Source organism: Setaria italica, chromosome III (assembly GCF_000263155.2).
Source record: "Setaria italica strain Yugu1 chromosome III, Setaria_italica_v2.0, whole genome shotgun sequence".
In the NCBI taxonomy this organism is placed as follows: Eukaryota; Viridiplantae; Streptophyta; class Magnoliopsida; order Poales; family Poaceae; genus Setaria; species Setaria italica.
Genome location: NC_028452.1, coordinates 29,118,327 through 29,144,837, shown reverse-complemented (window position 1 = coordinate 29,144,837; position 26,511 = coordinate 29,118,327). Strand labels below are relative to the sequence as shown.

Here is a 26,511-nt window from a genome sequence, read left to right as displayed (position 1 = left end):
TTTAGTTTCTAAACGGATTATTTCTCTAATACGGAGAAATATTTTCTTAAAGGAAAACTGTTAGGAAAAGGAGAAGTAGGAAAAGGAAATAAAAAATTCCTCCATGAGCGGCGCCAGAGCCAAGCCCCATGTTCGGTTGACCGCTCGCCAGCCGTATCCGTTTTTGGGGGTGTCCGATCCCGTTTGCTTCCCCAGCTCGTTCAGGCAGGCCTGCTGCCTCTCCCTCTCCCCTCCCCGCGCCGAACAAGACGGGAAGACTCCGGCCGATCCACGCCTGCCTCGATCCAAACCGCCGCTTCTCCACCTCGTCGTCTCCCCTCGCTGAACGCCGCCGGCGGCGACCCGTTCCGGGCTTCTTCCTTCCTGAGGTAAGGAACCCCTGGTTCGCGTTGCTCCATCGGTGGTGGGTGGGTTTGCTCTCTGTGTTTGTTCTGTTCTGTTTAATCCTTATCCCTCATTCCTCGAATCCGCTGGCCCCTCGAATCTGCACCTCGAGTGCGACCATCCGCTTAGCCGCGTGCGCGACCCGGTCAATCGCGGACCGCGGTGCACAGTCCGGTCCCTAACCAGGCAATGCAATGGTTCCAGAAACCATTCCGTAGGACAACCGAGCAACAAAAGTATCCAGAAGAACGCTGCACTTCGATTCGAATTAGCGCGTTGGCATTCTTTGATGGGAAAACAGCCAAACCCAAACCGAACAAAAGAAACTCCTTTTCTGGGACGGAATCCACTCCCGCTTGGCATCTTGTTACAATGTCATGGATTTCTTTGCTGCAGGCCCTCAAAGGCACCTCGAATCGGGTCTGTTTCCCGCCTCTTGGATCAACCGTGGAGTTATTATCTATGTTGTTTAATGTGAAAAAGGTTTCTCTCACATGTTCGTCGGAAGAATTGTAGAGATTGAACAACATTTTTTTTTCTTTTTTTTTTGTTCGTTTTCTTCACCTTCTCCTTCACTTGCAAGCATGTATAGATTTCTTTCGGTAGCTGATTCGGTTGTCAGACAGCTTCTGCTTGCAGGTTCTGATCGCACAAAGCGCAATGGACCTTCCAGTAGCGGATCCTGGAACAGAGAGAGGCGAAGGCCCGCTCCTCCAATGCCCGTACTGTGATTCAGAGGCAATGCACAAGCTGGCACAGCTTCTTCTCCCTGGCCTGGCTGCGGTCTGCGTCGACAGCACTACAGGCGATCTGTTCAGGAAGCCCTCCGTTGTTGCAGTTGAGTTGAGGAAGGAGATGGTGGACTACATCACGCAGAGGAGCGATACTTTCATCGCCGATGCTCTTATTGAGTCTGAAGCAAATCAGGAAACCGAGAACGAGATGCCGGAGGACCCTTTCGAAATCGTTTCAATCTTTATGGATGATTTCAGCAGCACCAAGAGGAACATCATTGGCCATGTCTCTGGGTGGCTGCTAAGTGACAGTCGCGAGGATAAGATTGATGATTTTGTCCAGGAGATGGAGATGACCCGGTTCTGGCCACTGGACAGGAGGGAAGCCATTGCTGAGGTCCTCCTCAAGAATGTTGACCTCAAGACCAAGTTCCACTGCCCTGAGAAGTATGAAAACGAGGAGCGACTGGCTGATCACAAGCAACAATGTAGCTTCAGACCTGTTACTTGCCCAAATGATGGATGCCGAGCCAAAGTTTCTGTCCGCTGCATGGAGGATCATGATGCAGCTTGCCCATTCAAGGTCCTTCAGTGTGAGCAGAACTGTGAGAAGCGCCTCCTGAGGCGTGATATGGATAGGCACTGCGTCACCATCTGTTCAATGAGGCCCATGAAGTGCCCATTCGGCTGTGATTCCTCATTCCCTGAGCGCGATCTTGAGAAGCACTGCTTGGAGTTTCTTCAAGAACATTTGCTTAAGGTTCTTAAGGTCATTCACAAGAAAGGGCATTCAGAAGAACTGAAGGAGCTTGCTCAGAAGCTAGAAAAGGTCTTGCTTTTGATCTTTCTACATTACATTATATGTTTTTGAAATGAGTGTCCTCCTATTTGCTTCCGAAATATTATGAGAAAATTGAAACCACAGGCTTGCCTGATTCGATCGCTTTTTTATCTGATTATAGAATATGAACCTTTGTTCTATTTCTTGTCAATAGAATATGTCATTTCATTTGCTGACAAATTTTTTGGTGAAATTAAATGCTTGTGTTTATCTGATATTATTGCTTGCCACTTTTTGTAACTGATAATGCATTCCATTTTATGCAGTATGATGAACATGGTAAGCTGGCTAAAGCTCGGGATGCGAGACCTCTTACTAATGTTGTGAAGGACCTTGAAGCAAAGATGAAAGGTGAACCCTCTAGTTAAAGGGGTCTTTTATACATCCAAACCTCACAAGATGGATAATGATATGGTTTAGTTGAAGGGCTTTTTTCCTACATGCAGCATACAAAGAAGAATATAAGTTCTGCTTTATTTTTACTCCGTTGCAACAATTTTTTGCTTCTCGCTCCCATCGCAATAAAATCAATTTGCCAGTATGTATATTTTGCTATTGCTATGTGCCTGCAATTTTGTATGAGTATACTGTTTGTTTTGGTAATAAATAAAGGATCGCATGTAAATTGAGTTGCTTAATCCTGGAAGTTATACTTCCTTTGTCTAAAAAATCTGCCTAGCAGCACGGAAGCACACCTTGTGGCAGGAGATTTGAAGCAATGTACCCGTCCGTTTCAAATTATAGGTCGTTTTGGCCTTTTTAGACGTTTAGATACATAGCAAAATCTATCTATTTAGAAAGTCAAAACGATCTACAATTTGAAACGGAGGGAATAGTAAATTGAAGCAAATGAGATTGTATGGGAAGGAAAGATCAACATAATTCGAAATCGATACTACTTGTGAGCCCAACTCTTCAGTCCCTGTCTCCTTGATATGTAATCAATCAAAAGTAGTTTTCTGATTAATAAACTCACCAGTTCTTGATATGTAATCAATCAAACAGCTTTTGCAATTTTGTGATTAATAAACTCACCAGTTCTTGATATGTAATCAATCAAACAGTTTTTGCAATTAATAGTTTATAGCAGTGCAATGGCCAGTTTTGCAGGTGAAAATTCCCTCGGTTGCGATGTAAACCTGTGTGGCAGCAATGAGAAATGGTCGTCAGTCTTAAGGCCTGTTTGGCAACCAAGTGTTAAAGTTTAACACCCGTCACATCGGATGTTTGGATGCTAATTAAGAGTATTAAATATAGGCTAATTACAAAACTAATTGCATAGATGGAGTGTAATTCGCGAGACGAATCTATTAAGCCTAATTAGTCCATGATTTGACAATGTGGTGCTACAGTAACCATTTGCTAATGATGGATTAATTAGGCTTAATAGATTCGTCTCGCGAATTAGCACAGGGTTCTGCAATTAGTTTTATAATTAGCTCATATTTAGTTCTTCTAATTAGCATCCGAACATCCGATGTGACACTGTTAAAGTTTAACACCTCGTATCCAAACACCCCCTTAGTCTGAGAATTGGGCGTGGCGCTCAAACTAGTACAGTCTGTGGGAAGCCTGGGGTGGCGCCTTTGATGGCCACGGCAGTGCACGGCTGGCGCCTGCCCTCAAGACGTGAAAGCTACTTGCACAGCACTAAACAAAACGCGTTTGACCTCAAGACGTGAACCTCTGAATTTGGACAATTTTGGACCAAGAAGATGCGATGCCTCATCAAGCACAGGTTACTTGAAAGCGCTTCGTCTTCCAGAGAAGCAAATCCACTTTTTGTAATTATAGATAGAATAAGATAGTGTAACATTTTTTAATACCAACTCGAGACACAGGTGGAGATGCAAATAAACACAATTGGAGTTGCAAAAGGTCTTGTTCCGTTCCTCGTCCTCGTCCCCAAACAACAGAAGCAGCAGAAACAGCAGCTACCCAGCTCCTTTCCCGAAAGGCAACAACAGTACTGTACACGTATAAAACAAAATTAGAGAATGTCAGCCTATGATGTTAATTATCTGCATATGCATCACTTAAAAAAACAACAGGTGACTAGGTTCATGGAAATGGACATGGTAGAGCTAACTAAGAAATATGTACTGGCATTGCCCAAAGCAGCACAAAATTCTGTTTTTCCTTTACGGGCCATATCTAGGATATGTGACCATATCTGATGATCCAATGCGTAGATGAAATGGTTCCATTATATTTAGCATTCTATCTAATACTGACAGAAGCCTTTACAAGAATAAAGCAACAACGTCTGGGCAGTGGAACCAATGGGACAAATTTTACACAGTGATGACATGAGTCTAAAATCAAAATATTACTAAAGTAATACTCCTAGAAAATATGGATACTATAATTGACATAGTGGCACAAATCAAATTTTCTCATATCAATTACAGCTCCTTAGTAAAAATACCATCTTCAACTGATGACAGAAGCAAACCTATTTGTTAGCAGATTGGCCTTGCTCCTTGGCCGCACGGGCCTATTGGCCTTGTGCTCTGTAGGTATGTTAGATGATTATGTCACAGGCAAGAATCTCCATCGGTTGGTTCTGTTATTATAAGTCAAATCCTAGGACAATCCTTACCTATATACATGTACATGCCTTGCACCCATAATCAATCTACTATTCCTAGCCATACTTGCTTTCATGGTATCGCTCGCGAGTTAGGATTCCAATCCTACTCACCCTTCCGATGCCCTAGTGCGCCTCCCGGCTGCGCCTGCGTGCCTCCACTGGCTGCGCTCTTCCCAGCGCGCCTCCCCCAGCTGCGCACCTTTGTCCTAGCCGCTGCCATGGCTGGTTCACCTCATCTGACTCCCACTGCCGCTGCCACCACCGATGCTGCTGCCAAGAACAAGCAGCTGTCCGAGGAGGAGGTTGAGCGCGAGAAACGCGCCTAGGCCAAGGCTAGGCACGACGCCGCGCTTACCCAGGCGACCCAGGCTGAGCAGGAGGCCACAATCGCCGCCTAGGAACGCGACGCTGAAAGGATCTTGTGATGCCTAGAGGGGGCGTGAATAGGCTCACATGGAATTTTTCCTGAAAAACTTCGCAGTGGTATTAGATATGACAGAACTTCCGACACTGTGCCGGAACTTTCGATGGATGGGAACTTCCGGTACAGGATCGGAACTTCCAACAATATAGAGTGAGCTGAACGAAATTCAAAATGCAACCTGAATCTGCCAATTCTATTTGAAACAAAAGATTGTAAATGAAGTGTAGGGACTACTGTAGGTGATAGATAAGCAAGTAACTACACAAATTTATAGATCGGCCCAAAACAATCTTCTAGGTCAAAAAGAAATCGAAGAACACAACAAGCACAAGAGATAAGGATTTGTTTACCGAAGTTCACTTCCACAAAGGGAGCTACATCTCCGTTGAGGAGCTCACAAAGAGCCGGGTCCTCACTAACCCTTTACCTTCCTCAATCAACCACAAAGGAGGATTGAGTGAATTACTATGAATCCATGAAGGATGGGTAATACAAACGTTCCCAGGCGCACCACACAAGGAGGGCGCTCAAACGGGCGACGCCTAGCCGTCTAGAAGCAAGCTTCAAGAGTAACAAACACGAATCGAAGCCGAGGATGCTTGGAGTGCTCTTGAGATGAACAAGTTGAACCTCACCCTCAAAACCTCAAGTCTCACACCCTCAATCCTGCTCTCACCCAAACCCTAGCTTAAACTCTCAAAGATTTAGTTCAAAGGGGAGAGGGAAGGGAGTATTTAATGCTCAAAGAGGTGTTCTTGCTTGGGTAGGTTAGCAACAATGAATGAGGGGGGGGGGCTAAGGGGGTATTTATACCTAAGCCTCCAAAACTAGCTGTTATAGTACATTTATGTTTAAGTCAAATGGCAGAGGACCACTATCAGGAGTTTCAACAAATATCTGATCGTTAATTATCGGAACTTCCGATGGAGTGTCGTAACTTCCGATACTTTCAAAATAAATCGGTAGAGGACCCTAGTCAAGAGTTTCTGAATACTTTCGTCTAGTGACGGAACTTCCGACGGCAACTTCCGACACCCCGTCGGAACTTCTGACACTCATAGAAAAACTAAGGTAAAGGATGTGCAAGTGAGTGAATTGTATCTCTCAATAGGTGGTTTGCATCTTCAATTGAGCACTTTAGCATCTTGAAGCTATCCATCCGCATCCCCCTTACTAGTACGGCGTTCCTATACTCAAATTTAAAATTAGAAATTATGAAGGAGTCTTCTTTTGAGCTCAACACCATTCTTTCTTTGAAGTTAGGAGTTTCCTAAGATTCCTTTCAGACACCTTTGCACTTCTTTAGAATTAAAACCTGTTAATCACTTGATAAAATTATTAGTCCCCTAGCCATGCATGTCATCAACACCAAAACCCACTTAGGGGGCCAAATGCACTTTTAATCTCCCCCTTTTTGATGATTGATGACAACACAATTAGGGCTCACATGAGATAAATAAACATTTTGAATGCAACTATATAGGTGAGCTGCCCCTATATCCTTGCATTCGTGGGGTGCAAAGGTGTGATATAAATATCAATGTGATGCATATGACAAGATATAGCACTTCATCAAAGTGGAAATAACAATACACCAAACATATGACAAGATATAATCATCACAAATGATTTAGATATATGAACCACACTAGCAAGTCACAAATAAGTCTTACAAATTTAAAAGATTCACTTGGCACACTATGCATCACACCACACATAGTTCCCACATGTCCACAAGCCAAAACTAGAAAACCTCAAAAGATAAAGATAACTCCATCCATCCATGATGAGCTCACTCCCCCTTTGGTATCAACTGCCAAAAAGGGGAGGCCCTTCCATAGGCCATCACTCGTCGTCCTCATCGTCATCCTCATCACCATCATCTTCTTCTTCACCATCCTCGGAGTCCTCTCGCCCACCAAAGTCCTCCTCATCACCACCTTGGGTAGCCCCAAAGAACATAGAGGGCTGCCCTATCTCCTCCCAAGGATTGTAGAAAACTGGTGGAGGAGGAAATCCATAGGAGCACGAAGAGGTGAGTGGGGAATATCATTCTTGGCCATGAGCTCCTTTTGCGTTTTCTCAATCTCGAGAAGCTCCTCATCCATTTGCTTCTTGTGGGCATATATCTCATCCGCATTGTGTCACACCACATTGAAGCAAGCAAAAAGGCATTGGGAGATGAAGCTCAGAATCCCCTTCTTCTCAGGAGCACGAGTGGGGCCTCTAGAAATAGAGGGCCGACGTGAGGAATATGGTTCCATAGATGGTCCATGAGAGGAAGAAGGTCCAAGTGAAGGTCCTTGTGAAGTTGAAGGTCCTTAAGAAGCACAAAACCTTTGCTCGTCTAGAGGCTTAGTGAAGATATCGGCAAGTTGCCTCTTGGTGCTTACATGACGTAAAGCAATATCTCCCTTAGCCTCATGATCCCTCAAGAAGTGATGTCTAATATCTATGTGCTTTATTCGTGAGTGTTGCACCGGATTGTTAGCTAGCTTGATGCCACTCTTGTTGTCACACAAGAGTGGAATCTTGCTGAACTCACAACTAAAGTCACTCAACGTTTTCTTCATCCACAAAAGTTGTGCACAACACGCACCGACTACCACATATTCGGCTTCGGCGGTGGATAAAGCAACCAAGTTTTGCTTCTTAGAGCTCCATGACACCAAGGATCTACCAAGGAATTGGCAAGTCCCGGTAGTACTCTTTTGATCTACTTTGCAACTGGCATAATCTGAATCAAAGTAGCCAAGTAAGTCAAAAGTGGAGCCCTTGGGATCCCACAAGCCAAGGTTAAGAGTGTAAACTAAATATCTAAAGATTCTCTTAACAGCCATTAAATGACATTCCTTAGGATTAGCTTGAAATCTTGCACACATGCACACACTAAGCATAATATCGGGCCTAGATGCACAAAGGTAAAGTAGAGAGTCAATCATGGAGCGATATACCTTTTGATCAACCGGCTTTCCTTCTTCATTGAGATCAAGATGTCCATTTAGCGCCATGGGTGTCTTGATGGGTTTGGCGTCGGCCATGTGAAACTTTTTGAGCATGTCTTTTGTGTACTTGGTTTGACATATGAAAGTCCCTTCCTTCATTTGCTTGATTTGAAACCCAAGAAAGAACTTCAATTCACCCATCATGGACATTTCAAACCTCTTGGTCATCATCCTACTAAATTCTTCACAAAACTTTTCATTAGTAGAACCAAATATAATGTCATCGACATATATTTGGCAAATAAATATATCTTTATCGACTTTGTGAATAAAGAGGATAGAATCAGCTTTGCCCATCACAAAGTCATTCTTGAGAAGAAATTCCTTAAGGCATTCATACCATGCTCTAGGTGCTTGCTTAAGCCCATAGAGCGCCTTATGGAGCTTGTACACATGGTTTGGAAACTTTGGGTCTTCAAAGCTCGGCGGTTGTTCAACATACACCAATTCGGATAGGGGGCCATTCAATAATGCACTCTTCACATCCATTTGATAAAGCTTGAAATCATGGTGAGTAGCATAGGCAAGTAAAATACGAATTGACTCAAGTCTAGCTACGGGTGCATAGGTTTCACCAAAATCCAAACCTTCAATTTGGGTGAACCTTTTGCAACTAACCTTGCCTTGTTCCTTGTGACTACACCATGTTCGTCTTGCTTGTTGCGGAAAACCCACTTGGTGCCAATCACCTTTTGCTTTGGTCTCTCAACCAAGTCCCATACCTTATTTCTTGTGAAGTTGTTTAATTCTTCTTGCATGGCCATCACCCAATCCGAATCATCAAGTGCTTCTTCTACTTTAAAAGGCTCCAAAGAGGAAACAAACGAGTAATATCCACAAAAGGTTGCTAAACATGAACAAGTAGTTACCCCTCTTTGGATACTTCCAATGATGTTCTCGACGGGATGATCCCGTTGAATGCTTTGATGAACTCTAGGAAAAAACACTTGTGATTGTTGTTGAATAGGTCCATAATCATCATCTTCACCTTGTGGATCATCTTCTTGAGTTTGACCACCTTGTTCTCCCCCTTGATCAATGCCATGAGCTTGGTCGTCACCATGAACTTGATTTTGATCTCGGCTTTGTTGAGAGCTTGGCGGTTCAACTCTTGTTGATGATGGTGGATCATTTTTGTCATTTTCTCCAGAGGTTGAGATTCAACTTCACATGGTCTCACTTCACCGAAGCCCATCCTCATGATTGATTGGCTTGGTGGTTCTTTATAATCTACAAGGTCTTTATGAACTTGCTCTACTTGAGAGCCGTTGGATTCATCAAAAGTCACATCTACCGTGATCTCAACACAACTGGTGGTTTTGTTGACAACACAATAGGCGTGTTCGTTAGTACCATAACCAAGTAGAAAACCTTCATCAACCTTTGGTGCAAACTTTGAGCTTTTGGGTTTCTTGTTTAGAATAAAATTTTTACTCCCAAAAACTCTAAAGTAGTGCACCTTGGGCTTGTTACCAGTGATTATTTCATAAGGTGTCTTGCCCAAGTACTTGTGGAGGTAGAGGTGGTTGATGGCATGGCAAGCGGTGTTGATTGCTTCGGCCCAAAAGATATCCGGGGTCTTGTACTCATCAAGCATGGTTCTTGCAGCTTCAATCAATGTTCGATTCTTCCTCTCCACAATGTTGTTTTGTTGAGGTGTGTATAGAGCAAAGAACTCATGCTTGATTCCCTCTTCATCAAGAAATTCTTCAACATTGGTGTTATGAAATTTTGAGCCATTGTCACTTCTTATTTTCTTGATCTTCAACTCATTCATTTTGAGCTCTTCTTATGAATTTCTTGATTATATCTTGAGCTTCACTTTTATCTTGCAAAAAGAATACCCAAGTGAAACGGGAAAAATCATCAACAATAACAAGACCGTATTTGTTACCGCCAATGCTAATGTAAGCAATGCGTCCAAATAAATCCAAGTGTAGAAGTTTCAATGGTCTTGACGTAGTCATGATGTTCTTGGCGGGGTGTGGAACACCAACTTGCTTTCCGGCTTGACATGCGCTGCATACCCTATCTTTCTCAAAGACAACATTTGTTAGTCCTAGGATGTGATCGCCTTTTTGAAGTTTGGCCAAGTTCCTCATCCCAACATGGGCTAGTCGGCGATGCCAAAGCCAACCCAAGTTAGTTTTTGCCACTAAACAAATCTTAGGCTCAATTCTATCCGTTGTGAAATCAACAAGATAGAGTTTGCCCTTCAAGCGACCCGTAAAAGCAATGCAGGAATCCTCCCTTTTAAAGATGGTCACACCCTCATTAGTAAAGAGACAATTGTAGCCCTTTCAAAAAGTTGTGAGATGGACAACAAATTGTATCCCAAAGATTCAACTAAATAAACATTAGACAGAGAGAGTTGTCGTTTGAGATAGCAATGTTACCCATTCCGATTACATCCCCTTTGCTATTGTCACCATAGACAATGCTTTCTTTAGGTGTGTCACAATGCTCTCGGGATGAAAACATATCCTTCTCCCCGGTCATATGATTTGAACATCCACTATCAAGCAACCATGAAGTTCCACCGGAGGAGTAGGCCTACAAAAACAAGTTAAGCTTGGAATTTAGATACCCAAAAAGATTTGGTTCGTTGTTGGTTAGATGGATATATCGTTGAAACCCACACACTCCTAATGATAGTCTTTTTCGTGTAGGCACCAACATACTTGACCACTATTTTACCATTGTGGTCCATTGTAACCATGTAGTCGATGGTGTAGTTTGATGAGGGCTCATGTGCAACCACCTTGTCCTTTGACCTAGTCATAGACTTTTCCTTGACATTTACCTTGGTGGATGCATTGGCCATTAGCTTGACTTGAGTTGTGTTGGTCTTTGTCTTGCCATGTGCCATGTCTATCAAGTCACCAAGGTTTGCACACTTGTTGAACTTGATGACTTCCTCACCATTCACCACCTTCTGGTCACTTACCTTACTCCCCTTGTAGTGTCAAGCCCGTCCATGTGCCTAGGATGCCTCCTATCCTTATACTTGATCTTAGGCTCGAGCTTGGTATTGCCTTCATACCCTTGTGTCACTAACATGTTCAACCTCTTTATTTGAGCATCCCTTTCTTTGATTGATTCCTCTAGCTTGGCAATGTTAGTAACACAAGCATTCACATCAATTTTATAGCATCTTGTACAACCTTCACTAGTGGAGGCATTGGAGTCAAGATTTGCCTTGGTATTAGCTTTGGAGCTTTCCCAAAGAGCACCATAGTTAACTTCAAGGTCTTTGTACTTTACCATCAAGCACGAGAAGCTTTCTTAAAGTTCACTATGAGTGGCCTTTAGAGAAGCTAGAGATTCATTTGCTAAAGTAAGCTCCTTTGATATCCTCTCATGTGAATCATTTGCTAGAGATAAGTCAATAGCTAATTTTTCACCCTTAGCCTTTTCCTCGGCTAGAGCCTTCTCTAAGGCAAGGTTTCTCTCCTTCTCGAGGATGAGCAAGTCCTCTTGCCTATTGAGAGACTCCTTTTTCTCCAATTTCTCCAGAAGTTTTTTAATTTGTTTATAGCCTTTCTTACCAAATTCTTTTATCATGTTTACTTTAAGCTTTTCTTCCTTATCATCTAATTCATTTTGAACATTACTAGATATGGAGGAGGAGATGGATGAGGAGGATGAGATATTTAGTACCTTGGTCCCCTTTGCCATGAGACAAAAAGGAGTGTCATCTTCATTGTTGGAAGTGTTGTTCAAGAGTCTAGTTGGTGTAGTAGGCTTGAGTATGGCTAAAGTTGTCATGCACTTCTTTTTGGATTCTTCATCACTAGAATCCCACTCTTGACCAACATGAGCTTGACCTTGATATTTCTTCTTTTAGTCCTTGCTCTTGTACTTGAACCTCTCACATGCAAGTGGTCTCTCTTTCTCACATGCAAGTGGTGTCCACTGAGCCTCTCCCAGCCGCTCTTAACTTGGTAGAGCTTCAGCAAAACGTCAAGGGCCTCTCCTCCCTTTCACATGCACTGGCAGCTACTCCACAAACGCGGTTGGAGGGTCTCATATGACTTACAAGCCCTGAATTTACAACTCTTGGTGCACTATTGGAATTTCTTATAGCCTAACAGATAAATCCGCAAGCGTACGGATACCAATGTAGCTTTCACCCAGGAGTATTCCAGAGTATCAATTTCCACGGGGAAAGTGAAGTGCTCTAATCCTAACTAATTCGTCAGATGGATGGTAAGGGTGATGATGAAGAGAGAGGATATAGAGAAGCAGGAGGATAGACAGGGTACTTGTGTAGTCAAGCTGGCTATTCTGATGAATGAAGTTGATTAGAATCACTAACGAGAGTTCACTTCGGGCGCCCGAGGCACCACCACTTGCGGAAAGGGATGAGAAGAGGAGTGGTACCGCCTACCCCTAAGTCCTACAGGCCAGAACTAACATGGTGGACTACGTGGGCTGGACAGGACTGTCACCACCTGCCGACTACCAAACTATTCCATTGAATTGGGTGCAAACCAAGGCAATCTCTAGTCTAGACACCATGCCCACACTATCGATTACAACCTTACTCGAGCTCTGAAATTAGGCACTCACTCAAAGTAGGATAAACTACTAAACAGTGAATGAGGAACCTATGAAGAAATAAAGGTAAGAACTGATGCTTAATAAACTAGAGGAACCAGAGTTACCGAACAAGACCTGGATGTTACTCGAAGTTGAGCCACATCCACTGAGGTACAAGGTTGAGGAAGGGTCGACAGCTCCGGCTCCTCCCCCGCACTCTCACCTCGCATCTCTCCCTATTTTCGAAGAATGGTATTGATAGCACTTCACTTCTTTGATCTTCTCTTCTTGTGTGTCTTGGAAGTGAGATAGGAATCTTTATTTATAGGAGAATGAAATTCTGGAGAGTGGAGGACCTCCCCTTGATCCTAGGGGAATATTCCCCCTCACCTTCCTTCCCTTGGCGCCATCTGGCTGTAACTGACGTTACCTGGCACTAAACTCCCACGGCACGACATCCTAGAGGCGGTGGGCGAAGAACTGGAGCCAAACCGGACCCTAGGTGCTTGAACTACGCGCCTGTACGTCAGTTGTGGGGAGAACTAGGGAAAACTGGCCGAACCGGCCATTCCTCCCGCATGTCGCGCGCGCCAGGGGGCTGATCCTCAGCTTTGTGCCATGCTCCTACGCTAGCGGTGGGCCCGGCTAGTCCAGCCCCTAGAGGCGCGCCTGCCTGCAGCGCGTTGACCCGCGCAGCGCCTGCACCTGGGTCCGCTTGCGGTGGGGCCCACCCAATATGGTACAACAGGGTGCTGATGTCAGCAATGACATCACCGCCTCTTTATTTTTTTCCGTATTCAATATCATTTTCATGCAAGCTCCAAATGTAACACCCCAGGCGCCACAAAGCTCAAGATGTTACTAAAAGACCCTTCCCACATGCTGGAATATAAAACTTGGCAGCATAACCCTATAATAGAGTAAAGTGCGGAAGCAACAACATAAATGATACATAAAAATAAACCACACACTAGTATTTAACGAGCAACTTAACAAAAATAACGATAAACAAAGGTCAACCATAATAAGCCACAAAAGGTCACCACAACGTTTACTCTATGTTCATTATAGCAAGACAAAGATGTCATTGTTGTTGTAAAGAAAATATGTGGACAAAGAAGTGATGATGTGCAGCTAAAGCCATCCTTTCAAGCAAAGCATCCACTCAAGTACCTGGAAAGAGAAAGGGGTATGAGAATAAATCTCAACAAGCAAACTGTTTTAACAAGTTATTTAAACTACAAGTTCCTTAAACATCATTTTAAACATAGATACACGATAAAATAAGGTAAAAGTAGATCATATGAAATCATCCTCATATGAAATACAGGAATAAACCACAACCACTAATTTACTTTAGATCAAGATCTCATATCCACTTTCATAACAATGCATAATTCAAATATATAAACCACAATGAGTGCAAATACAATGCAAATGCTATGTCCACTACCTCCATACCCAACAAGGTATGAAGCTGCATCGTACTCCTCCTTGAGCAACGTACGATCCTATACAGGTATGGTCGCGGCGAGCAAATGGCGACATCCACGAATGGTGTGCCATGCAATATGATGCAATCATATGGTGCGATTGCAATTAAACTTACCACTTATGCCACATACAACCACATACATAAACACACCTCTTACCTCATGATGGAATAAACAGCCACAAGTATTATTATAGGACATGTAATAAATTAATTTAACAAAACCAACATTCCACTTTAAAATTTCAAATATGGAGTTCTAACCAGCAAACAATTTGATGAGGACATGACACCCATGCATACTGGCATGTTTGGCACATGGTATAGAGGGGAAGGAGGCCAGCAAGGGTGTCCAAGTTAAGAAGGAGGCCCGAGGCTAATTTGGTTCGAGTCCCCGAGGCGGAGGTCCAAAGCAACTCAAGTTCGAGCCCGTCTCGGAGTCCAGGAGCAGCACGTACTAAAAATGACACCCAGGTCCCATACGGTGTCCGTTTTGGGCGTTCTTGATATGTATGGAAACAGAATTTCATGGAGCTTCCAATGGCACCAGTCCCACCTTAAAATTCAATCGGAGTCAACAGGAATTGTCAAAATAATTGGACATCCAGAATCTGTCTGGGTGCTGCGCCACCATCTTTTGGGCCGTTGACCCGTGTATCATGTTGGAGCCCATAGGGGTGCGTCCAGGAGGGTCTCCATGACCTAACCCTCATAAATTTAGTAGCCATCACCATATTAGGGTTTGGGTTTGTTTAGTTCTAGTTTTTCTTTGAGAATCTGAGAATGATTTGTTGTAACTGTGGAGACAAGTCCTTTTACAGTGATTCAGGACCCCTGTTCTTATTCTCCTCGACTGTGTCGATTAGTCCTTTCGAATTGAGAGCTTGAACCCTTCTTTACTCTATTCATATTTGCAATATCAGATTGCGTGTTTATACTTTCTTGCTTGTGTCCTTCGATTCGCTTGCAGGGAAAGCCTTCTCAGCGAGGTCAATCAAGTTGTGCTTGGTTGATAACCAATAGAGTAGCGGTGTAGCGGTTACAGGGGTTCGAATCGTGTCTGATTAGAAGCTCGGATCGTCGACGTCAAGTCTCCACCAATTGAATTTATCACTACCTTTCGGAAGATCGGGCCAGTGCTACATCAAGTGGTATCAGAATTCTAGGTTACCCGTGAGGTATACACCTTTGTATCCCTTTAGATTTGTTTTTGTCAATTACCTATAGCCCACAAAAAGCCCTACAAAAAAATAATTCCGCTGTCCTACAACCCCATTTGTGCCCCACAATTTTTCTTTTCAGATTTGCTTTTCTGAGTTTTGGTCCCTCACGGTGTCATTGTGTTCGTCGTGTCTAGGTCTTGTTCTTGTCTTTAGTATCAGGTCCTGCTTAATTGTTTTGGCACCTGGTCGATTTATCCTCATAATAATTTTAGTGCCAATTTGTATTTGGGAAAATGAGTGCTGTTCTTGTTTGTTGCATACATAGTTAGAAAGAGGAAAGTATTATCAACGTGAGGGAAGAAAGACAAGTGATCTTTGCAGCGATTGGACTAAAATATTGCTATCCAATTTTAGAGTCCGAGTTCTTTTGGCAAGGACACTGTGCACAAGACATACTTCACCAGATTGTTGTCGATCTGAGTCGCAATCTTTTGCTCCTTGCTGTTTATTTGCACCTGATCTGTGTTGTGTCAGCTAGTCCTTGCATGGTTCCAGAAATAGCTGAGCCATAGGTTTCCTTGTTGCTACTCGACAACAAGGCTTTGGTTTTGTGCCGAAGTGCAAACTTGTGTATTTTAATTGTAATATCGTCTGCGGCACTTTTTATTATATTAAAAAAGAAACAAGCAAAAGGTAATGAGATGCTAAAAAAGTGAAGAAAAAGCTGCACCAAAAAAAAATAGGAAAGAAAGAAAGAAGGAAAAAAAGAATAAAAAGAATTCAAAAGTGCTTGCATCCTTTGAGTCCTTGTGGTGAGTTGTTTTGTTGCTTGCTTGAACTAAGTCCAGGACGAGTTTAGGCCGGCGACATAGACTAGCTTGGGACTACTTTTCAGTCTTGCAAATTCTGAATTGAATTATTGCTTTTCCTTGCTACCATATTGGGCCTGCCTAAAGCTCCACATACATACTTCTGATCAGTACAGGTTCACCTTGCAACTGTCACCCTCAAGCTCGACAACTGATTGTACCGCCCTGTTTGGCTTTGGTAAATACACTTGCAAGATATTGGTAAGCTGCTTGAGATATTGCATTCCACTTTCACCACCATCCAGTAGTTGCTAGTTGATAGGGATAATACTTTGGTCTTTTGCTATCTTCTAACAATGACAGGTTGTTCATATCCACCAACATATGATGGTATAGGTGTTGATGCATACTTGAGTGGGAAATTGCAATAGATAACATATTTGCAACTCGCTTCATGTGTCCAAGGAGGAAGGTAAAAAGTGTAGCTAGTGTTTTGCGACATTCTGTTTTATCTTGATGGGATTCTTTAAGTCCTTCAGATAAACTTCAAACTTGGAATGATATGAAAATTCTTATGAGAGAATCCTTTATTAATCCACCTCCTGCATTGAATTCATATGATGAGGTGCATAATTTAGAGGATCAATCCATTGTTGTATCTCTTGCTATGCCTAACCTTTTGCAGGATTATGAACAAAAGCAAGAGGACAAGGATGACGCAAACCAAAATGAGGAGCTCCCAACCTCATGTGCAAATTCAGAACCATCACTTCACAGTGCACCTATTACTCCTGCTGAGAATGAAAACACAGGTAATGCCCATGGTGCTACACTCACGGAAGGTGAGAATTATCTTAATGTGCTAAATTTTTCCACCAATCATGCTATTATAGAGCAATCGTTAGTGGAACCATCTCTTGATTTATCTTTGTCACATGATGATGTGCTTGATGTTCCTTGTGATAAAGATGAATTATTTGATAATGCTTCAGTGTTACATGTTTTGGAACCAAATACTTGTGCTGAAAATAAACATGTTACGCATATTGCTAGTGCCAATTATGAGCTAAAACTGCTGTCTTCCTTACATACTGTGGATTATATTGAATTTGATAATTTGTGTAATCTAGATTGTTTGGAAGAGAGACTTTTTAAATATGCTGAATTGCCTTGGTTTGCCAAACACACATATCATGTTATTGACAAATGTGATAACAAAGGACAGTATATGATACATAGAGTCTATATTCGTAGCAATATGAATTCTCCTTTTGTTGTGCAAGATTGTGATCGATTAGAGGGCAGCCATCATACAAATATATTCACATGTTCCTCTAGTAATTTGATCTTCCAAGAAGGGAAGCATTGCTAGTTGCTACCTATGCTTGTTAGTGCTGAATTTTCTTGCAATGAATCATCTATTCCTGCTGTGCCTTTTGTTGGTACTAATCTTTTGAAGGATAGTATTGACAAACATCGTGTGTCTTTCAATCAAGGAGCCTACAGGCTTGCTGAAAGTTTTCTGCAAGATCACACACTACACAATTGGGAACATGGTCACATCTCTCCTCACAATTGTTTTCATTCCTTTTGTCTTCGCAACCCCGTTCTCCTTTGTGTTGTGCAGGATCATTTTCAAGCACAATCGACGCCGAGGACGGCTTTTCGTCAAGAAGGGGACGATGATGAGGACATAACACCTATGCATACGACCATGTTTGGCACATGGTATAGAGGGGAAGGAGGCCAGCAAGGGTGTCCATGTCAAGAAGGAGGCCCGAGGCTAATTCGGTTCGAGTCCCCAAGGTGGAGGCCCAAAGCAACTCAAGTTCGAGCCCGTCTCTGAGTTCAGGAGCAGCACGTACTAAAAATGACACCCAGGTCCCATACGGTGTCCGTTTTGGGCGTTCTTTATATGGATGGAAATAGAATTTCATGGAAATTCCAATGGCACCAGTCCCACCTTAAAATTCGATCGAAGTCAATGGAAATTGTTGAAACAAAGGGACATCCAGAATCTGTCTGGGTGCTGCGCCACCGTCTTTTGGGCCGTTCGCCCGTGTACCATGTTGGAGCCCATAGGGGCGCGTCCAGGGGGTCTCCATGACCTAACCCTCATAAATTTAGTAGCCATAACCATATTAGGGTTTGGGTTTTGTTTGGTTCTAGTTTTCCTTTGAGAAACTGAGATTGATTCATTGTAACTGTGGTGATAAGTCCTTTTACAGTGATTCAGGGCCCCTGTTCTTGTTCTCCTTGACTGTGTTGATTAGTCCTTTCGAATTGAGAGCTTGAACCCTTCTTTACTTCATTCATATTTGCAATATCCGATTGCGTGTTTATATTTTCTTGCTTGTGTCGTTTGATTCGCTTGCAGGGAAAGCCTTCTCGGCGAGGTCAATTAAGTTGTGCTTGGTTGATAACCAACGGAGCAGCGGTGTAGCAGTTGCAGGGATTCGAATTGTGTTTGATTAGAAGCCCAGATCATCAACGGCCCTATTTGTATCCGCTTATTTCCCGCTTTATTGGTGGACATAAGCCATAAGCCCACCCAAACGCCTTGCTTATTTCCCGCTTGCTATGTAAGCTGCTTAGTTCACAATCTGGGAAAGAACTAGCACCTAGCTTATCCTGTACGCAGGTCGGGAGCCACTTTTGGGGCAAGCGAACCATTTTTCCCCCGCTACCCTCACCCACTGACGCCTCCAGCTGTCCGCCCCCGCGCCTCCCGCGACTGCCGCCGGCTCCCGTCCACCGCCGGCTCCCGTCCTCCGTCCACAGATCCTGTCTCCGGCTCCTGTCCGCCTGCAGATGCCTTCGCCACCGCTTGGTTTGCCTTGCCTGCCTCCTGCAGATCCCGCCACCGCTGCTCAGTTCGCCCTGCCCACCTCCCTGCCTCCGGCAGGCTTCGCCCCCGCCGCCGGCCGCCTCTACAACTGACGCCGCGCCCGCCGGGCTTGGCCCCCACACCTTCCGTGACAGCTGTCGGCTCCCGTTCGCTACCGGCTCCCATCCGGCGCTAGCTCCCATCCTCCGTCCGCAGATCCCATCGCCGACCGCCCCTACCCGCCTTCCTCCGCCTTCGTGCAAGCGACGCCGCGCCCGTCGAGCTTAGCCCCTGCCGCCAGCTACCCCTACCTGCCTTCCTCCACCTTCCTGCAACAGACGCCGTGCCCGCCGGGCTTGGCCCCTGCCGCCGGCCACCCCTGCCCGCCTTCCTACAACCAACAACGTGCCCCTAGGCTCGGCCCCCTCTGCTGGTCGCCCCTGCCCGCCTCCTGAGTTGAATTGTTCAGGCTAATTTTCTGTTCCTTCCTGATCTTTGTTTCTATTCTCTTCAATGTGTTCAAATTGACATCTTTAGATATTTATATTAGTCTTGAACTCTACAATCAATGTGTTCCTATTCTTTGTGAAGGCGAATCCATGCTGAAGGTTAGGTCCATGTAGTTAATTTGTTGTCGCGCATTGTCAAAACTGATTACCAGTGGATCTCATGGCCACTGTGTATGATCGACAATGAACATACTGTGCTTTATAACTTCTCTTTGGAGAACCAAGCCACTTTTATTTATTTATTACCTTAGTTGCATATATTTGATTAATTGCTCTAGGTTGTATTCCATGGCTGTGGATGATTGTTATTTCTGCTAACATGTAAAATTTATCTATAGATCAATTTCGTATGTTCAATCATTTACTTCCTCTATAAAGATAACAATTAGCTATCAAGACATGATTGCCATGTAGGGTCAACTAATTACTATTTTGTGTTATGTGCACCCTAATTATTCCGCAAGCGACATTCAGGGAGCTCATAACTTGTCAACGTGTCTTTCATTGGTTCAAAATACTTAGTTTGATTATGTACTTGCAATTATTTTATTACTTATAACCATCAGATATCACTTATTTAAAATTTGCCAAACCTGTCCATGCTGCTTCAATTAACTACATTTCTTTTTCACGACTTATGCGTAACCTTTCTACTTGGCGGTTTAAATGAAGTCATTAATTTTTTTTATGTTTTGATGGTTCAACCTAATTACATGATGGTCTTAACCTTAGCCAGATAATATTCTCCTTATATATTAGATAATCTTCAAAACAGATTTAACTAAATCTGCCCGTTCCCCTCTACAAATCTGTTTTACAGATTTCTCTTTGGAGAACCAAGCCACTGTTAAGGTTTCTACCTAGATTATTTATGAACAATGTGGCCTTCGTCATATAATACCTACTATACCTATAGTCTCTGTTTTGACTTGATCTACATGTATGTTTCACAAAGCAACTGCACATGTAAAGAATACACAGCCATGCTGTTAGCATATATATTAATTCTTTTTTCATTTTGCATTGGAGCAACTGGAGCTGTATGATGATAGAGTGAACTGAACAATTTTATTTGCATGCGTGCAGTTGCTGCGGAGGATCTGGCCAGCTGCTGCTGCTCCGACTGCAAGGCCGCCAACAAATAGCAAGGTAAAATTGATGTCACTTCTTGATGGATTGCTCAAATGGAAGATTGTGGGTGGTGCTTTAGGAGATGACGTGGATATGGGTGCATTGCGTGATGCTATTACTGTCACTATGGTTTCGTGATTCGTTGTTGTACCCATGATGGATGTTTCCATACTAGACCGATCTATCATATGAATTTCATATTATTGTAATGTAATTTCTATTTAACAAACTCCAAAGGTATTAGAATTATTGTCTTCTCCTCAGATTCACAACAAAAATGAGCTATTATCAGCCTCAGGGGCATTCAGGTCAATTTACCAGCCAGGACAGACAATCGACACAAAATATTCAGGATTGCCAAACACCCTGCTTATTCAGACAGTAGATTCTCCAAACAGTAGGCTTATCTCCTGCTTGCCAGATAAGCGAGTTCCAGAAAAGCGTATACAAACAGGGTCAACGTCGAGTCTCCATCAATCGAATTTATCACTAACTTTCGGAAGATCAGGCCAGTGCTACATCACAATTATGCTCTATACCAATATAGAAAGCATGATAAAAATCCTAAAACTTTGGTATTTATTGGAAGAACTGAATTTGCCTCAAAGGTCCTTAAAACTGAATAGATCTATTATTGTTCAGAAACTCGTCAGAACAAGATAGCTATCTTTGAATTGCAATATTTCTTAAACCATATGACCAAAAATTATGATCTAGGACTTCATGAAAATGTCTCTGAGTCTACTAAAAAACCTCTGCAGGTGGAAAAATTAATTCAGGCTGTAACCTTATCAAATGTACTGACAAACCGAAACTGCGGAATGTCAGGCTGCTTAAACTAATTACGAGATTGATATCTAAACCCCACTAATCCAACAAGAACTGCCAAATGCAGGGACTAAATCTCATCCAGGACAAGGGGAATTTGATTAAAATCATCTCACCTTTTTTCTCCGAAAGAAAACCTAGGCTTAATGCATACCCTTCTTCTCCTTTCCTTCTCTTCTCTTTTTTTCTCCCTTCTCTGGTTTCTCGGTGGCAGCGGCAAATCGCCAAGGAGGGGAGAATCTCGCCAGGGCTGGCAGGGGCGATGCACCAAGAAAGAAAGAGGCACCAGGGGCATGTGGACTTGGTCACCGAGAAGGAAAAGAAAGAGGCGCAGGTCTTAGTCCACGGGAAAAACAGAAAGGAGTCGACTCCTACTCGGTCAAGAGGAAATCACGTGGCTTTATTTTTTTTCCTTTAACACTAAACCAAACTTCTTTTCATCTTGCAACTCATTCATCTCACGTACAAAACTTGCATAGGGGTAGTAAAACGGAATCATCTCGATGAGCTCCACACATCTACAGTCTCTAATGATCCATCCGAGCTACTGTTCTAAAAGTCAACGTTTTTCCCTCTATTCAAAGCACCCGGTCAACGGCTCTTTGTAAGAATTTCTTGGGTGTTACACCAAAGTAGGCAAATAATATACTTATCTCGATCATCTCGATGAGCTCTTCGCAATGGTTCAATCCAACTTGGCATTTGGGATAGTTTGTGGTGATGATATATTTTGTCCCATAATTGCACATACTTTCCACTTTGCCATTTCATGTATATTTCAATATGTCCTGCAAAGTAGGTTAGAAGCACCAAAACTCGTGGAACTCATTAGTGCAAAGCTAATAATGCATAGAACATCATCTATACCCTATTTATTCATTGAGAGATTGGCGGTCGAAATTTTTAAATAATGGCTGCCAACATGCGCGCAAGCACAGACAACAAGGAGGTGTGCAGAACTCGCCTAACTCTAGGCTAATTCCTAAAGCAATGCGCTAATGGGTCAAAACTAGCACTAATTAAGATCTAAGCCTTAAGCTAATTTCCTTAATCTTCTCTTTAGCACTTTGGTGGATGGAGCACTTTGTGTATGTGTGAGAACCAAGCCTATAGCTTCTTCAAGCTCTAACACCCTTCTGTGTGTCATTGACTGATTCAGTGGTGCACACGGTAGCACCGAATGAATCGGTGCATGCCACCTCAGCTGGACATGAGGCAACTAATGCCTAGGCCCCATGGGTTATCGATTGATTTGGTGCCATGGCTTGATCATTACCGAATGGATCGGTGACACTTCTGAGCCGTTGCCTCCCTCTATCTTCAATCACTGACTAATCCGATGCTCTTGCTATTGTGCCCACCATATGAATCAGTGCAAGCTGAAATAACTTTGAGAATTTCTAGAGCCAAATCTGAGCTGATTGCGAGCCAAGCCGATCACACCAACTGATTTGATGGTGATCCATTGTTGACACCGAATGAGTCGGTAGTTATAGTGCACGCTGTCTTGGCTCTACTGCTCTCCATGGTCACCGACGGATTCGGGGACATCTCCAGTCATAACCGTATGCGTCGGTGCACTGTCTTTAGCAAGATTTGCTTCAAGTCTTCGCATGTCTTTGTTCCGGCTTCATTACCATCATTTGTAAGCCTTAGAGAAAGACTATCTCTGGATTTTTTCGATCATTTCGAGGCCATAGAATTCTTCTAAATCTTTCTTTTTATTCTCATTTTGATGGCTTTAGAATTCATCCTCATGACCTATAAAACACTAAAAAGGTACATCTTGTAGAAACATTAGTCCCAATGACTATGTTGTTATTAATCATCAAAATCATGATGGCCTAGGGCCATTTTCCTTACAATTGGTATCAGAACTCATTGCTCAAGAAAATGATGATCTCAAGTGGAAAAAGGCTCATATTCACCCAGGATTGAGAGCAGTTGTGTGGATTTTGGTAGTTTTCAATGGAATTGTAGTGTTTAAGATCCATACTTATAGAATATATTTTTTTTGAAAGAACAATGCCCAAGATAGTGTGTGTTTTATTGATATAACAGAAAATATAAGACTACAGCCCTAGGAGGCCATAGGTAGGAAAAGGAAAAGAAAAGGAAAATAAATAGACTCATCCGGTTGGATTGGGACATCAACGCGGGTTACCACTCAAACTCAAAAATGCCACACCCGACCGGTTGGATTGGGACGTCAACGCAGCCTCCTCACTCCAATATTCACGCTCATAGATTTGCTGAAACCTCTAGGTGTGGCCCTATGTCAACAAGAAATAAATAGAAGCAGACTGCACCGCACCAAGAAGGCCACCACCATGCAGGACCCTCCGCCATTGTGCCACTGCAACACCATGCTCTACCTGACGGAGTGATACCACCAAATACAGACCTCCCGCAGTCTGCCTCGCAGTTGCCACCACAGTAACACAATACGCGGGGGACCTCGCCACATCCACCGTTGGACTCCACCTCGCTCTCGTCGTCGCCTAAAGAAAGACCGCGCGCGGGGGCCTTGCCTCGCCCGCCACGGTACTCCATATCACGGATCCGTTTCTTTTATCGCCGTTAGAGTGGTGAGTAATGTTGCCCGACTCCACCAGATCTCTATCGATCAACCAAGCCATCACCGCAGGTCGACTTCACCTCGTTGCTTCACCCACACAAAAGCCTCCGCCGTCAAGTCAGCAAACTAGAGAAGTCGCTTGCGCTACCTTTCGTTGATGTACCGCACCGGGTAGCCCAGCCAAGCTGATGAACCCACCGCAGTCCGCTGCAAGCCTAGTTGTCCCATGATGCCGTTGCCGCAAGTGCCGCCTTTCGACGCAATCCCATGCCGATCTAACTGTTGCCAAGCAACACCAGCTGCCGCAGTCCGGTGCAAGCAGCCAAGCCGACAACCATGAGACAACCCCTGACCACCACCATATCTGCAATCGCTTCCACGTCGCCTCGGCAACACCCGTCCAGCTTTCCACACGGTGGGAGTGCCGCCACCAGCTGCGGCTGCCGATGACCAATGGACCAGCAATGCCACGAACCGAGATGGGTCTCTAGAGATGACGCCTGCAAGGAGGGCACGCCGCCAATGGTGTTGCCGTCGCTCGTCCAGAGTCTGGATAGGGTTTTCACCCAAAGGAAACCGTGTAGCGGGGTTGTAGCTCGGACATGATGCCCCCAACGGGGAGAATGATGCTGTAGGGCGCCGCTGCCATCTCTGCCAGCAAACGCTGGTGAGGGTTTTTGCCAGGAGTATCCCAACCCTCACTACACGCTCACGGCTCGGCACTCCCAAACCACCATCACGACAACCCATCCGGGGTGGCGTCACCGCCGCACATCCACGCACCACGCTGCCGTGCCTCCACCTCTACTTGCTCATCACGCGAGCCCCCACTAGAGCTCAGCTACGTTCCTCTTCTGTCACCGCATACGCAACTCCTCAAACCGAGAAGAGGTGGCCCGACAACGCTCGTAGCCCCACCTCGGTGCCGCCAGTGTGCACCTGTGCCAGGTGTCCTTGCCGTGCCTCCATGGCGTCACTGGAACACTTTGCACAGGCCACCCTGACCGCGGCACCATGCCGTCGTCATTGAAGGCACAAAAGCTGCCATGTCCCGGCATGTCACTCTCGTTGCCCCACTTGACTGCCATTGTGCAGCCACACGCTGGACCGGCTGCCCTCCGTCTGCCACAACTGACCGGTCCACTCCTTCCCCCACGCGGCACTACCTCATCTCCTCACCTGGGGCCAGATTCACAAGGCGCACCGCTCAACCCTTCGTGTGCGCTCCCGCCACCAATCCAACGCACCACATGCCGCCCCCACCACGCTGCCTCCGGCCATCGCAGCACCACCACCCAGGATGCCTAGGACGACTGCCACCATCGCCGTTCGAAGCACCGTGCCTAGGGCGGCCTCCTCCCTGGACAGGCGCTGAAGCACCGCGAGTCAGACCACCCTGGTTGTCGCCTCTGCTGCGACCATGATAGTGGTGGCCAACGCCCGAGCACACTCCATGTCGCCGGCCTCCTCGTCATCCTCATCATTAGCCACCTCCTGGCTGTCCTTCCGCCGCACCAGCGCCACCTGCAGATCCCCACCATCACCGTCCTTTTTGCTCGCCTCCGCTAACGTCTTGGACGCCGGGAAGTGCTCCAGGAGTAGCACCTTTGGCTCATCGGCTCCTCCGCAGGCCGCGGCCTCCTCCTTGCCAGCGCTAGGACGATTTCCATTGCCACAACCACCACCACCACCTGCTCCCCTTCCGTCGCCGCCTGCTCTCACCACACCGGGATGGGCTAGGCGCGTCTAGTTGGCTTTAAAATTACTATGCTTAACCAACAACCGGAAGCCCCCCACACCTGACGAGCTCTTCACAAAAAGTGGGTCAAAAAAATCCTTGAGCTCATTGAAATTTGAAAAAGATAACATGTCCGTGTGGGGAAGGGAACGAGTATAAGAAGCATATATCGTAAGATCTCAACAATTGAGCAACACATTTGGTTTGCAATAGAAGTTGATTGTGCGCGAGGACGAATATGGATCATTTCACCAACCGAATCATTTTTGTCACCTACAAAAGTAGGAAAGTTAATCTAGGCAAGAAGCAGGCCAGTGCGAGCCTCGTGACCGTTGTGGCATGTATATCTCCTAAAGTGTTAGACAATTTTTGCAATACTTGTAGTATCAAACTAGAACATTCTTTTATTGAACATCAGCTTGTGAAAATCTGAAATGTGTACATTCAAATTATTAAGTTCGATGAAACTTAAATAAAAAAGTTCCTAAACTATATGTTTTTCCATCAAATATCACTTATTAAAAATATTCCATCTTCATAAGAAAAATATCTAGTCTATATATGTGATTTCCCTCTAAAATGAAACATCTTAAAGTGTTTCAGTTCATGAAAAGAGATGTTCCAAGCAAAGGTTAAAAAACTTTTGGACATTTAAAATATGTTTTGATCGAAAACCAGAAATTTTTGTGAGCAACAAATGAAATATTTTAAACAAAAAATGTTTTGATTAAAAATATAAATTATTCTTCACAAGAAAAATGTTCCAAACAAATAAAACATGTTTTAACAAAAAATAATTTAGATATGTACCATATAACAATATCTGAACAATTAAAATATAATATGAAATAATGAATGTTATTGGAACAATTCAAATTTATATAACAGAACAATGAACTTTAATTATATGACC

The 26,511-nt window shown here is 44.1% G+C and overlaps 1 protein-coding gene across 1 annotated transcript; it reads left to right on the top strand.

The window, feature by feature from the left end:
• Window positions 1-138: 138 nt before the first annotated feature.
• LOC101777002 lies at window positions 139-2,597 on the top strand. The gene is made up of 3 exons (XM_022824795.1): window positions 139-368; window positions 1,007-1,947; window positions 2,226-2,597. Exons 2-3 carry the CDS (start codon window positions 1,045-1,047, stop codon window positions 2,325-2,327), a joined length of 1,005 nt encoding a protein of 334 aa, XP_022680530.1. The 5' UTR covers window positions 139-368; window positions 1,007-1,044; the 3' UTR covers window positions 2,328-2,597.
• Window positions 2,598-26,511: the final 23,914 nt, after the last annotated feature.

Excerpts from the sequence above, each read along its gene's own strand:
- LOC101777002 (XM_022824795.1), top strand. The coding sequence starts at position 1,045 with ATGGACCTTCCAGTAGCGGATCCTGGAACAGAGAGAGGCGAAGGCCCG. Across the intron at positions 1,948-2,225 it reads TTGCTCAGAAGCTAGAAAAG|TATGATGAACATGGTAAGCT; the intron begins GTCTTGCTTTTG and ends CATTTTATGCAG.